The following is a 14,314-nucleotide window of genomic DNA, read 5'->3' as shown; positions in this document are numbered from 1 at the left end:
TCCCAAGGAAACGTAACCCCAGAAAGACCCCAGAGCAGGACTGAAAAAGGAGAAGTAGACCTTAGTATGGAAAGTAGTCCTAGAGTATCATTAGGCCTTGATACTAGTAACCAGCAAACATCAGGCAACATAGAGATGGAAAAAGATCTACAAATACCTAACCAAAAAGAAATGGCAGAAATGTTTAAAGAATTGGAGAAAACAATAAAACAATAAATGGTAAATATCTGTAGCGATCTGGGACACCTGTTGGAGAGAGTTGAAGAAACGGAGGAGAAGGTTAAAAGTCAGACCCAGGCTATCTTTGAACTAGAAAAAGAAATAATAAACATAGGGAAAGCCCAAGAAAAACTGCTTTATAAGGTTGAGATACAAGAAAACAAAGACAGGAAGAGAAACATCTTGATACGTGGGGTCCCAGAGAACTCAAAGGGAGAAAGTCTGCAAGAGGTGGTTTGTAAAATATTTAATACTATAACAGACAGCTCTGAAATGGATAGGACTAAAATAGAAGGAACTTTTAGAAAAGGAAAAATTCAAAGAATTCTGGGGAAAGAAAGGCCGAGAGATATACTAGTTAAATTTTATGAGCTTCGGGATAAAGAAAAAATCTGGAAGAAGACCAAAGAAAAATAATAAGTAATTAAATATGAAGGAGGAGACATACAGATATATGCGGATCTGGCCCCAGAGACTGTGGAGAAGGAGATCTTTTAGACCCCTATTGGAAAGGTTGAAAGAACAAAATGTGCAATATAGATGGGGGACTCCCGAATGCTTAATAGGATGGAAAAATGGGACTACAGCATACCTCAGGTTTCCAGAAGACCTGAAAAAATTTTTTGACAGTTTAAAAATTCAAAGAATGGAAATCCCTGGCTGGGAAGAAGAACAATGGGAAAATAGAACAAAGAGAAAAGAGGACTGGCAATTTGTAGGGGGGATGAGGCGGGGGGAGGGGGAGAGGGATGGAGGAGGAGAAATAGGGGTTTGGTTTTTTTTTGTTTTTTTGTTTTTTTTTTTCCTTCCTCCTCCATCTTTTTCTGCCCTCACCCCACCGTCCTCGTTTTATTGCGCTTGAGATAAATCTGGGTGGGACCTGGGGGGTTATGGGGAGGTCAGACAAGGGGAAGTCGTCCATGGACGGAGTCTTAGCCCAAGGATTAAATCAAAAGTGGATTTTATATTCCATAAATGATTAGTAGGCAAATGATAGGCCTAAAAAGTGGGGGAAGGGGAGGGGGGAGGGAGGGAGTTGGGAGGTTGGAAGGGTGGGAAATGGGAGAGGGGGGTTGTTATCTCTGCAAGATAAAAGAAGATATAAAAGCAAGTGAGAAGGGAGAAGGAGGAGAGGAGAAGAAGGGAGGAGAAGAGGAAATGAGAAAAGGGGAGAGAAAAGGAAAATATAGATGGAGGAGAAAAGAGGAAATTTAAGGAAGATGGAAGAGATTCAGTTTATAACATATAATGTAAATGGGTTGAACTGCCCTGGGAAAAGATATAGATTATTTAAAGAACTACACCATAGGGCAGCCTCAGTGATATTTCTACAGGAGACACATCTTGAGATAAAGTCAAATGTTAGGCTGAGGTCTAGAAATCACCCAACATGGTACTATGCAGACTCCCCGGTTAAAAGAGCAAAAGGGGTAGCAATAGGTTTGGCAAAGAATATTAGGTTTGAGTTGGAAGATAGAAAAACAGACCCAGATGGGAGATTCTTGTTTTTAAAGGGCAAGTTACAAGAGATCGAGTGTACACTGGCCAATATCTACTGTCCTAATAAAAAACCGGAGGCGTATCTGAAAAAAGTGTTGAGGAAGTTGATGGACTTTAAAAAAGGACGTTTGATCCTGGCAGGGGACTTTAACTTTTGTATGGAACCACAAAGGGACGCCACCTCCCATATAAAAAGAGAGGGAAGTAGGGCCCTGAAATTATTGAAAAAAAAATTACATATAAGTCAACTGGTAGATGCCTGGAGAATTACACATATGCAAGATAGAGATTATACTTTCTTTTCAAACATGCATAAGAGATATTCAAGACTAGATCATATATTAATAGAACATCAATTAATTGACCATCTGATCCAGGTAGAAATAGAGACAATATCTTTATCAGATCACGCCCCAGTTATTATGAAAATGGAATGGGGGAGGAGGAAAATCGGAGGGCTGGGATGGAAATTGAATGAGACACTCTTAGTGGAAAAGGAAATAGCTCAGAAAATAGGGGAGGAGATCGAACGCTTTTTTAAGGAGAATGAGACAGGTGAGGTATCAACAGCCACAGTGTGGGAATCTCATAAAGCATACATAAGAGGAATATTAATGGCAATTGGGGCAAGAAAGAAAAAAGAAAGAAGGGAGAAAATGAGTGACCTCTTAGAAGAAATAAGTAAAATAGAACAAATACATAAGAACAGAATAACAAAAGAAATAGAGCTGAAGTTAAAAAAAAAGCAAGAAGAATTGAAAGAAGTGATAGAAGAGGAGAGGAGAAAAGTATATAATAGAGTTTTGAGTGAGAGATATAGATGGGGAGAAAGACCTGGAAAATATCTGATGAGAGCCCTGAGGAAAAAGAAAAATAGAAATTATATAGAAAAAATATAAGATGCTAAAGGAAACATGTCGCATTCAAATAAAGATATCATCAAAGCCTTCACAGAATATTACAGGAAACTGTATAATATAAGCCCCCTGGAAGGATTAGAAAATATACAAAGTGAGAAGAATCAAAAAAGAAAGAAATATCTGGAAATGGCTGGGTTACTAAAACTAAGCGAGGATCAACTGAACTTCCTAGATGCAGATATCTCACAGGACGAAATAAAACTAGCATTGAAGGGGTCAGTGTCGGGGAAAAGTCCAGGACCAGATGGATATACAGTGAGATATTATAAAAAATTCAGTGAAATTTTAGTACCAAAACTTAGAAATTACATGAATGCTCTAGGTGGAGAAATGGAAATAAGAAGAGAATCATTACAAGCCCAAGTTGTGCTCATTCAAAAAGAGGGAAAAGATCCCTCACAGTGTTCGAGCTATAGACCTATTTCACTGTTGAACACCGACATTAAGTTATATGCAAAGGTCCTATCAAATAGATTGAAAGAGCTAATGCCAGAATGGATACATGAGGATCAGGTGGGTTTTGTCCCAGGGAGGGAGGGTAAAGACAATGGGTTAAGATCACTGATGTTAATCCAAAAGAGCAAAAAGGGAAAAGAACCGGTGGTGTTACTCTCTATAGATGCTGAAAAAGCGTTTGACAGAGTGAATATGAGATTCATGATGGATACTCTGGAAGCCTTAGGTATTGGGCCTAGGATGAGAGAGTGGATAGGGAAGTTGTACAGATACCCTTCTGTGGTTATTGGGGTAAATGGGGAGAGGTCAGAACCCATCGAGATGTCAAATGGAACAAGACAGGGATGCCCATTGTCCCCATTGTTGTATGTTATATCATTAGAACCATTGTTGTCAACAATAAGGCTGAATAGAGATGTAAAGGGAATCCTGATAGGAGATACAGAACATAAAGTTGCTGCTTTTGCAGACGACTTGCTGTTCTACGTAGGAAATCCCAGGATAACACTTCCAAATTTAATGAAGTCATTAAAGGAATATGGAGAACTATCAAACCTAAAGATAAATCCAACAAAAACGGAGATTCTAAATATAAACATCTTAAAAAGTGAAAAAGAAAAAATACAAAAGGAATTCCCTTTTAAATGGAAAGACAGAGATATAAAATATCTAGGAGTAAAACTTACAGCCTCACACAAACATCTATATAAATTAAACTATATTTCACTGATTAATGAGATTAGAGACGAGTTAAAAAGATTGGAGGGAGGAACCCCGACATGGATGGGCCGTATTAATCTGGTAAAAATGGTAATAGTACCAAAAATTATATATAGATATCAAATGATCCCAATTAAACTCCCAGAGATTTTTTTTTAAATAATTAAGAAACTGATAAAATACATATGGAGGAATAAAAAACCAAGACTGTCATACGAACTGTTGAGTAGGAGGAAAGAAAGAGGTGGTTTAGGGCTCCCAGACTTTAAAAGATATTACAAAGCGGTAATATTGGCAAGAACCATAGACTGGATATATAATTATAAAAAAAGCTGGGTGAGAATAGAGAATGAACTCAGTGGAATAGACCTGGGAAGAACGATATGGGTGCCAACACAGTATAGGGGTTTAAATGATAATGTAAATACATACACTTTGAATGTTCTAAAGGTTTGGGATAATTTACACAGAAGTATGAAATGGACTTTTAATTCAACACTGATTCCACTAAAAAACACAGAGTTTTTCCCCCCAGGCAGAGAAGAAATAGGAGGGAGGTGGTTTAAAAAAGATAAGGTGCAATTAAGAGATATTTTGGTGGGAGATGAAATAGGATTATTTGGTGAATTGAAGAAAAAAGAGGGAGAGATCTTCACTAAACTAGATGAATGGCGGTATTTTCAATTGAGGTGTTTTGTTGGAAGTTTGCCAAAACCTTTAAGGACAAAAGATAATTGGAATTTGTTCGAAAAGGTATTGGGAACACAAGGTGATGGGAAACATGGGATTACTAAAGTTTATAAAATACTCACTGAATTAGACACAAACACAAAGCCAACATATATAACAAAATGGGAAATGGATATGGGAGTTGTGATAGATGAGGAAAAGCAGAGGAGAATGTATAGATTGATTCACGAGAACGTTTCTATGAGAGAAGTAGAGATGAACTATAAGTGTTTGACAAGATGGCACATTACACCAAATGTAGAAAATAAGATATGTGGAGAGAGTTCACCACTGTGTTGGAGGGGATGTGGAGAAGTAGGCACTATATACCATATATGGTGGGGATGCCCAAAAATCCAGATATTCTGGAAAACAATAATCCACTTGATAGGAAAATTGACAGAAATAGATATAGATCTAGACCCAGAAGTATGTATTTTGCATAATATGGATATAACAGTAAATAAATATAAAAAAATCAGGGATATGGTACTATATAAATGCTGCAAAAGCTCTGATACCCAAGTTCTGGCGGCGAATAGAGATACCGAAGGAAGAGGACTGGATTGAAAGAGTTGAGCAGATCAAAAAGATGGAAAGGTTGTGTCATATCCAAGAAGATAGGATGGAGGCTTATTATGGGAAATGGGAGAACTGGGAAAAAGCTAGATTATATATGAAGTATAGGAAAGAATAAAGAAAACAGAAAAACTTCACTTGCTGATATAAGAAGATGCAGAGAAAAGGTAGGATAGGCAGAGGGGATACGGGGTGGGGGGCGGAGCTGGGAGGGAAATGTTGTATAGAGTAAATAAAGTAGAAATGTTGGATATTATAATATTATAGAATATATTTTTATATATATCTACATTGTGTTGATGAAATGTATTTAAAATGGAAAATTAATAAATATTTAAATTATAAAAAAAAAAAGAATTATTTGAACACCCTGCGATTTTGCAAGTTCTCCCACTTAGAAATCATAGAGGGGTCTGAAATTCACATTGTAGGTGCATTCCCACTCTGAGAGAATTAAAAAAAAAAATTCAGGAAATCACATTGTATGATTTTTAAAGAATTTATTTGTCTTGCACTGCTGAACATAAGTATTTGAAACAGCAAGAATTCTGGCTCTCAAAGACCTGTTATTGTGCCTTTAAAAAGTCCACCTCTACTACACTCATTAATCTAATTTGGTAGCACCTGTCTGAGCTCTTTAAAGACATCTGTCCACCCCACAGTCAGTCAGACGCCAACTACTACCATGGGCAAGACCAAAGAGCTGTCAAAAGACACCAGAGACAAAATTGCGGACCTCCACAAGGCTGGAAAGGGCTACGGGGCAATTGCCAAGCAGCTTGGTGAAAATAAACTGTTGGAGCAATTGTTAGAAAATGGAAGACGCTAAAGACAACTGTCAGTCTCGCTCGGACTGGGGCTCCATGCAAGATCTCACCTCGTGGGGTATCACTGATAAGAAAGGTGAGGAATAAGCCCAGAACTTCAAGGGTGGAGCTGGTCAATGATATGAAGAGAGCTGGGACCACAGTTTCAAAGGTCCCTGTCGGTAGAACACTACGCCGTCATGGTTTCAAATCATGCATTGCACGGAAGGTTCCCTGCTCAAGTCATCACATGTCCAGGCCTATCTGAAGTTTGCCAATGACCATTTGGATGATCCAGAGGAGGCATGGGAGAAAGTCATGTGGTCAGATGAGACCAAAGTAGAACTTTTTGGTCTAAACTTCACTCGTCATGTTTGGAGGAAAAAGGATGAGTTGCTACCAAGAACACCATCCCTACTGTGAAGCATGGGGGTGGTAACATCATGCTTTGGGGGTGCTTTTCTGCGAAGGGGACAGGATGACTGCATTGTATTAAGGAGAGGATGAATGGGGCCATTTATTGTGAGATTTTGAGCAACAACTCCCTCAGTCAGAGCATTGATGATGGGTCGTGGCTGGGTGGGTCTTCCAACATGACAACAACCCGAAGCACACAGCCAGGATAACCTAGGAGTGGCTCAGTAAGAAGCATATCAAGGTTCTGGAGTGGCCTAGCCAGTCTCCAGAATAAATCCAATAGAACATCTTTGGAGGGAGCTGAAACTTCGTGTTGCACAGCGACAGCCCCGAAACCTGACAGATCTAGAGGAGATCTGTGTAGAGGAGTGGGCCAAAATCCCTGTTGCAGTGTGTGCAAACCTGGTCAAGAACTACAGGAAACGTTTGACCTCTGAAATTGCAAACAAAGGCTTCTGTACCAAATATTAACACTGATTTTCTCAGGTGTTCAAATACTTATGTTCAGCAGTGCAAGACAAATAAATTCTTTAAAAACCATACAATGTAATTTCCTGATTTTTTTTTTTTAAATTCTGTCTCTCAGAGTGGGAATGCACCTACAATGTGAATTTCAGACCCCTCCATGATTTCTAAGTGGCAGAACTTGCAAAATCGCAGGGTGTTCAAATACTTCTGTTCCTCACTGTATGCCCACAGCCTCCGCCTGGTCCTGGGCATTGGGGAGCATACCTTTGGGCAAAGTGGTACCCAGAATGCACTGGTGCAGTAGACCCCCTCCCACAACATTATGAAACTCCACATCACTCTCAGCCTTCTGATGCTTAGATTGTTGTCCTGTGCAGGGAAAGGCTGAGGAAAAAATTATCTCAATGGTGATATCTCTATGCACAGGATTATTACAGAATACCACTGACATGACTCAAATTGTGCTATGATCTCCTTGTGTATGAAGCATGAATCGCATCAGCACACAGGCTGGAATCAGCATTGCTAGGGATTGGATGGGATGATCTTTATCTGACATTCTACCTATATCTGCTGGTAAGAGCTCTGTACTCATAGTAAATAATGGGGAGATTTTGGATACTTAATTGCAGATGCATAGTAATAGGAGAACTGATGATACTCAATAGCTGATGGTCATGTCGAGTGACAATAAGTTTGCAGGAGTCTCTAATTGACCATTATAGAAGGATCAAATTCTTCAATGTATGACCTCCTATAATCTCACCTTTTTATTAGTAACTGGACTAAATTGGCAGTCATACTTTAGGAAGGTTTTAAGAAAACACAAGTTCATGGCTGATAAAAATGTAACAAGATCCAGGAATGGGCCATATAGGGATTGACTATTTATCCACTTCAGTACTGGGCAGTTTCACCCTCTTCCTGCCCAGGCCAATTTTCAGCTTTTAGCACTGTTGTACTTTGAATGACAATTGCACGATCATGCAACACTGTACCCATATGAAATTGTAAAAAAAAAATGAGACCGAGCTTTCTTTTGGTGCTATTTAATCACCACTGGGTTTTTAAATGTTTGCTAAACAAACGCAAAAAGGCTGAAAATTTTGGAAAAAAAAGTCTTCTTAGTTTCTGTTATAAAATTTAGCAAATTAGTGATATTTCTTCTTCACTGATGTGCGCTGATGAGGCGGCACTGATAGTGTGAATGTGTGCTATCACAGGACTGCCAGTTATCAGCTTTCCTTTCCTCACACAGTGAAAGCGCGTGAGCAAAGGAAATGCCGATGACCAGCCTTTGTTTACATGGGATCAGCTGTGATTGGACACAGCTGATTACATGGTAAAGGGCTGCTATGATTGGCCCTTTTACCTTGATCTGTGGACACAGAGATTACAAAGCACGCCCGATGCATGCCCCAAGGGTGCGCAGGGGGACGGGGGGTCTGGGATTGCGTCTATAGGAGCCCTCTCAGAACTAGGCGACCATGCTATAACCATCTTTCGGCTATAGCACGGTCAGAAGGTGGTTAAAGGAGTGTTTTTTTTTATATTATATTATATTATCATCTTTTTATTTTATGTAGGTAAATGTCAACCTGTCCCAGAATATTATTGTCTTAGTCAGTCCTGTTCAGGGGCGGACTGACAATTCATGGGGCCCCCGGGCAATAGTGGATCATGGGGCCCCTGTGTCCTTGCTCAAACTCAAAAAAGCCTATGGAAAAGGTACCAGGGGCATCTCATGGGGCCCCCTTCTGACCCTGGGCCCTCGGGCAGTGCCCGAGTTTCCAAATGGTCAGTCCGCCCCTGCTCCTGTTATACTCACTGTAAATCCTCTATCTGGCTTGTTGTCAGAGCTGCCATCAGATCACTGAAATTAGGACCCTCCAGATCGTTGTATGATAGGTTCAGTGTCCTCAGTGTCTGGTTATTTCTTACTCCAGATGCCAGGTGGGGGCAGGAACTGTCTGTCAGGTGATTATTATCCAAACTGTAGAAGAAAAGAAGAATGTTACCAGAAGAAAATGAATTTCTACCCCAGGAATGAAGGTAACTGTTCTCTACATGAATGGAGCTTCTTTCTCTTTATTGGAATAATTTATATTAAGTCACTTTATAAAACTCCAGTAATTAGAATTTTATAAGAAATATATGTATAGGTGACAATATTAGTCTGTCTATTCCATTATAACAGACGGTGATATTTCCATACACAGGATGACCACTGAATACCACTGACATGACTTGTATTGTGCTATATTCTTCTTGTGTATGGAGATTGAATTGTATCAGCAGACAGAGTGAGGCCGGAATCAGCTTTGCTAGTAATTGGATGGGATTATTTATACATTATCTGCTATTTTATTTATGGCGTGCAATCTACACTCTATTAGCTTTATTAGAAGATAGATGACACATCATTATTATACTATTATACAGGATTTATATCGTCAACGGTTTGCACATCGCTTTACGATATAAAAAGGGAGACAGTACAGTTTCAATACAATAAAATACAGGGTGTTAATGAGGGCTCTGCTCCATAAGAGCCTACAATCTAATATCTAATGAGTCTTTTAACTTTTTTTTTGGTGATAGGTTCTCTTTAAAGAGGAAAAAAGTAGAAAAAAATAAAGTAACATCCAAGCGCTTGAAATTGACAAAAAAAAAGTATGACCCCTCACCCCCACATACATGTGTACAAATGTAAATGCATGTGTTGAGGCACATATGCACAAATGTCCCTTGCGCTGCACAAATTACATATTGCTGTGCATGCTGGAGTGAGAACATTAATTCTAGGCCTTTATTCACTGATTAATCTGAACTGGTGACTAGTAGGGGCTTTTGAATCATTGCCTATGGAAAATATAGGCTACTGCACTTTGTAGACATTTCATTGGCGTGCACAATTTTATTATTTTTTAAATTGTACTAAAAAAAGGGGTAATGTTGCATTTGTGTGCCCTAAAATTAACTTGCCAATGTAGGTGAGGATGAACGCCACTCAAACCAGTCCCCAGGAGTCAGAGAGGAACAGGATGTAGTGAGATGGCCTCAGCCGTCTCTCTGGCCATGTCCTCTGATGCATTTCACCCTGCCCACAGGGCACTTGGTCACAGAAGCTTCACTACATTCTGTTCCTCTCTGACTCCTGGGGATCGGTTTGAGTGGCGTTCATCCTCATCTACATTGTCAAGTTTGTGAAGTTACTTGGGATGCTGCTCCCATCTTCCTTTCTCTGCTGGCGGGATGATCTTTGTCTGCTGTCAGCCTCGAGCGGCGCCAGAAGTATACCTACGGTTCTCCCTAAAATTAATTAGTGTATTTTTAACCTCCCTAGTGGTATTCCCGAGTGTAGCTCGGGGTAAAATGTCAGTGCCAAAAGCGGTAACCCCGAGCTACACTCGGGCTTACCATGCGGCGCTGCATAGGGAGTCCCTGCAGCACTTACCTTCTCCTTCGCTCCCGCGATGTGTCCCCTGCAGCATCCCCGGCCATCTCCTCCGGCCGATGCCGGCATCCGGCTTCTGTGTTCCGGTCCCTGTGACGTCGGGACGTACGGGCGCCGCCGCTGGTGGCGGGAAATTTTAAAATTTTTAAAAATATCATTTTTTTCCAAACAACTTTTACATAGTAAATCATTGCTGTTTCAACCCATTTCACATACATTTTTTCCCTAGTGCTTTGTCCTGTGCCCTGCCTGCATTTTGTCTGTTTTTTCTGCCTGGAAACTGAGAAAAGTCCATGGCGTCCAAAAAGCGTCCCTTTAGGTCAAAAGCGGTTTTAGACCAGCTAGAGAACAGCGATAGTAAATCAGAACCACTTGCAGAATTGAGTGATAATGATTCGTGGGGAAATTCGTCATCAGACACTGAAAACGATTTTGCGACTTTGCTCAGCAATGTGCGAACTTGGCGCTCTATTTCAAATTTCAGTGTTTTTGGTTTGATTATATTATTGAATTAAATGTATTATTATGTTATTATTTTTTATGATTATTTATTAAATTATAATTTATGATTTTGTTTCAAATTTTATCATACCCGGGATGTTTAATAGACTCTTGTTCGGACAGATTTCAGTGAGTTATTCCTAAAAATGACAGCCTACAATAAAAAAACTACATATTTCCATGCAAAATAATGGTACCTCTTTCAGCACCAAAAATCTGAAATAATCAGACTGCTAAGGAGGTTAACTGAAATTTTGTGTTTCATAAACTATTCCGCTAATGGCATGTGACATAGACAATCTGAACTACCACTATTATATTTTCTAATATAATGTATGCTTTCAGAACTACCACTATTATATTTTATAGGGTGTCTGCTTTCAGAAAATTTAGAATGTTTTGGCGGTTTTTGTTGGAATACATTGTTCATGTACTTTGCGCAATAACTATATCAACCAGTAGATGACAGTGCTTATAAGATTTTAGCTGCATCAATGACTATACTTTGTTTTCTTCTTGAATAAAAAATTCCTGTTTCCTGTTAGCAGAGAAGCAGCCGATAAACACATATGTGGACTGTGCGCTGTCTGTTCTGTAGGGCTATATACAGAATTTGTAAAAGGTTATGGGCCCAGACACCCACCCAGTCACCCCCAGTCATAGTCAGTTACAGCAAAAGAAGTGAAGATACATCAACAGAAAGGAGACTGCAAAAGAATAACAGAAAATGGACTGAAACAAAGGTGCAACAAAGCTTTCATTTGCAAACCTGACAAACCAGAACTACCAAGCTTGGAAATTCAAGATGAAAATGGTGCTAATAAGAGAAGGTATGTGGAAATGTATAAATGAAGTCAGACCAAAACCCCCTTCAGATGAGTGGATAGAGGAACTTTAGAAAGCACATAGCAAAATCTCACTAAGCATAGAAGATGATCAAATCATACATATATGTAAGTGTGAAATTGCTAAAGAAATGTGAAAAGAATTACAAAAAGTGCATGAAAGCACTAATCTTAGCAATAAACTGTATTTGATTAGAAAACTATACCAAACCAAGCTGATGAAAGGTCAGGATATGCAGGATTACATAAGGCACACCCTGGAAATGGTTGAATGCCTGAAAGGTATAGGAGAAGAAATAAAAAACTTTCATGTCACAGGACTATTACATAGTGGTACACCAAAAAGTCATGAAGTGCTTTTCACAGCACTAGATGCACGTCCAGATGATGAACCGATATAACTGGCAGATGATATAGGAGTAACACAGAAAGCATTAATAATGATAGTGCTGTCTCAGAGTCAGCTTTAATCACTTCAAGTCCCCCCCAAGGAGGTAAATTTTCAACTTTCAGCACTGTTGCACTTTAAATGACAATTTCGCAATCATGCAACATTGTACCCAAATTAAATTTTTATCATTTTTATTTTACACAAATAGAGCTTTCCTTTGGTGATATTTGATCACCACTGTTCTCTGGCAACAAAAAGGTTAAACGTCATACTGTCCCAGAATATTATTGTCTCAGTCAGTCCAGTTACACTCACTGTAATTCCTCTATCCGGCTTGTTGTCAGAGCTGCCATCAGATCACTGAAATGAGGACCCTCCAGGATGTTCAAAGACAGGTACAGTATCCTCAGTGTCTGGTTGTTTCTTATTCCAGAAGCCAGGTGGGGGCAGGAATTGTCTGTCAGCTTATTTCTATTCAATCTGTAGAAGAAGAGAAGAATGTTACCAGAATAAAATGAATTCCGTACCCCCATCCCCTCCTGAATGAATATTATCTATTCTCTAAATGAATGGAACTCTTTTCACTTTATTGGAATCATTTATATTAGATCACTTTATAAAACTCCAGTAAATAGAATTTTATAAGAAAAATTACATAATGGAGTAGACACCCCAATATGGTCATCCATGTGTAGAGACGTTGATATCTCCATACACAGGATAACCACAGAATACCACTTGTGAGGAGGTGCAGTCTGGTGCTGAGGCAGTAAACACCGATTGCAGGGAACAGAACTTTTATTACTGCAGAATCCAGTATTTCACAACAAACCCATTGATAGGGCACCTGCCCAGGAACACTGAAGGCAATATCAGCAATGTGTAGCAGAGCAGGTCTCAGATGTGCCAACAGTGTCATTTTTGAGGGGCATAATGCAGCCTGGCCGGTCCAAGCCCAAATGAGGAGGTCTCTAGAATAATGGTGTGCCTCTGTACTTTCCCTGCTCGACTGAAACCTATCCCTGATGCTAATCACCATCCCTGCCAGACTTGTGACCTGACCCTACACTATCCACACACGAAATGCACACCAAGCCTGAGAGCCAGGGCCTTAAATATGCTATGTCTGACCCAAAATGGCAGCTAGAGTCACAGCATCCAATCAGATAGCTCCTCTATGATTTCCTGGGTAACTGGAGAAGCTTTGTTACTCCTGACTTCCTCTCCTCCTGCAATGCCACTGCAGAAGAGCGCCACCTTCAGTGGGGATAGTAGACTGCACCTGCTTACACTCCTCCCCTGTTTGGCAGATGCTGCCCTCAGCATCGCAGTACAGTAAGTAGCAACAAGAAAAGTGCACTGAACATAATTAAAGCACAACAGGTTCAAACAACATAATCAGAGTATCTTGCAGGAAACTGGTCACAGTTAAACCGCAAAGACCGATGAACCCTCTAGGGAGTTAGTATGCAGGTAATCCTGTCCTGGCTGGGACTCTGAGGCAGCAGGTGGATGGGGGTCAATTGGGCCCTTCATATCCCTGTCACCTAGGCTCATATCTGGATCCTCAGTTGATTCGGAGCAGTCTGTGGAACATTCAGGGGTTGGTGAACTATCCATAGTCGCTGTACTGAGGTTTCCTGCTTCCAGGTCAGAGGCTCAAGCAGGATAGGAGTCGGGTACCATTCAACAATGACTTCCTGCACCAGTGGGACATCTACAGGATCACTCAATCCTGAACTTCTGCTGGTTTGGTGGAACAGTCACCATTTAGCACACAGGGACTTAGCAGGTCGCAATGGAGATGTCTTTTGACAGGGTTAGGTCCTTCCGAGATTACATCATACATTGGATTTGGAGGGAAGGGTTTTTTGTTCAACACGATATGGAGTAATTTCCTACTTGGTCTCCAGATTAGTGCCTCGCTGGTTCTTGATATTTTTCACTAACACTTGGTCACCCAACCTCCGGTCGCAATAGCAGATTCTCTAGGACAAAGTCCTCAGCAATGTCCTTGTGCCTATTTAGTTTGGCTTTCTGTATCCTATCCCAGTGCTCCTACACCCAGGTGCTAGGTGTTCAGGATGTCACATCTTCAGGGGACCTCAGTAGGAGATCCACTGGAAGCCAGCCATAGCACCCAAACATCAGAAAGAAGGGCATGTGACCAGTAGCCCGGAGCATGGTATTGTTGCACCCACTGCCCCCACATATTAGTGCTATCTTTCTTGGTGCCATTGTTTGAGAGTCTGTAGCATCTCCAGCAGGGTGCGGTTGAACCGCTCCCAAGCTCCATGATCCTAGTG

General features: G+C 40.3%; 1 protein-coding gene across 3 annotated transcripts in view; it reads right to left on the bottom strand.

Moving 5' to 3' along the window:
• The window catches only part of LOC149452257 (NACHT, LRR and PYD domains-containing protein 3-like), a 123,797-nt gene that overhangs the window by 39,453 nt on the left and 70,030 nt on the right, over positions 1–14,314 (bottom strand). For all 3 annotated transcript variants that reach the window (XM_089689579.1, XM_089689581.1, XM_089689580.1), the window contains exons 9-10: positions 12,324–12,488; positions 8,643–8,807 (exon numbers count right to left, since the gene is read on the bottom strand). In XM_089689579.1, the coding sequence (XP_089545705.1) occupies positions 8,643–8,807; positions 12,324–12,488 (330 nt within the window). The remainder of the gene's footprint in view (positions 1–8,642; positions 8,808–12,323; positions 12,489–14,314) is intronic.

This window comes from Staurois parvus, unplaced genomic scaffold, assembly GCF_062004578.1.
Source record: "Staurois parvus isolate SC_StPar_1 unplaced genomic scaffold, SC_StPar_1.0 ptg000486l, whole genome shotgun sequence".
NCBI classification, from domain to species: Eukaryota; Metazoa; Chordata; class Amphibia; order Anura; family Ranidae; genus Staurois; species Staurois parvus.
Note: the sequence above shows the minus strand (reverse complement) of the source record. Positions and strands in the feature narration are given on the sequence as shown.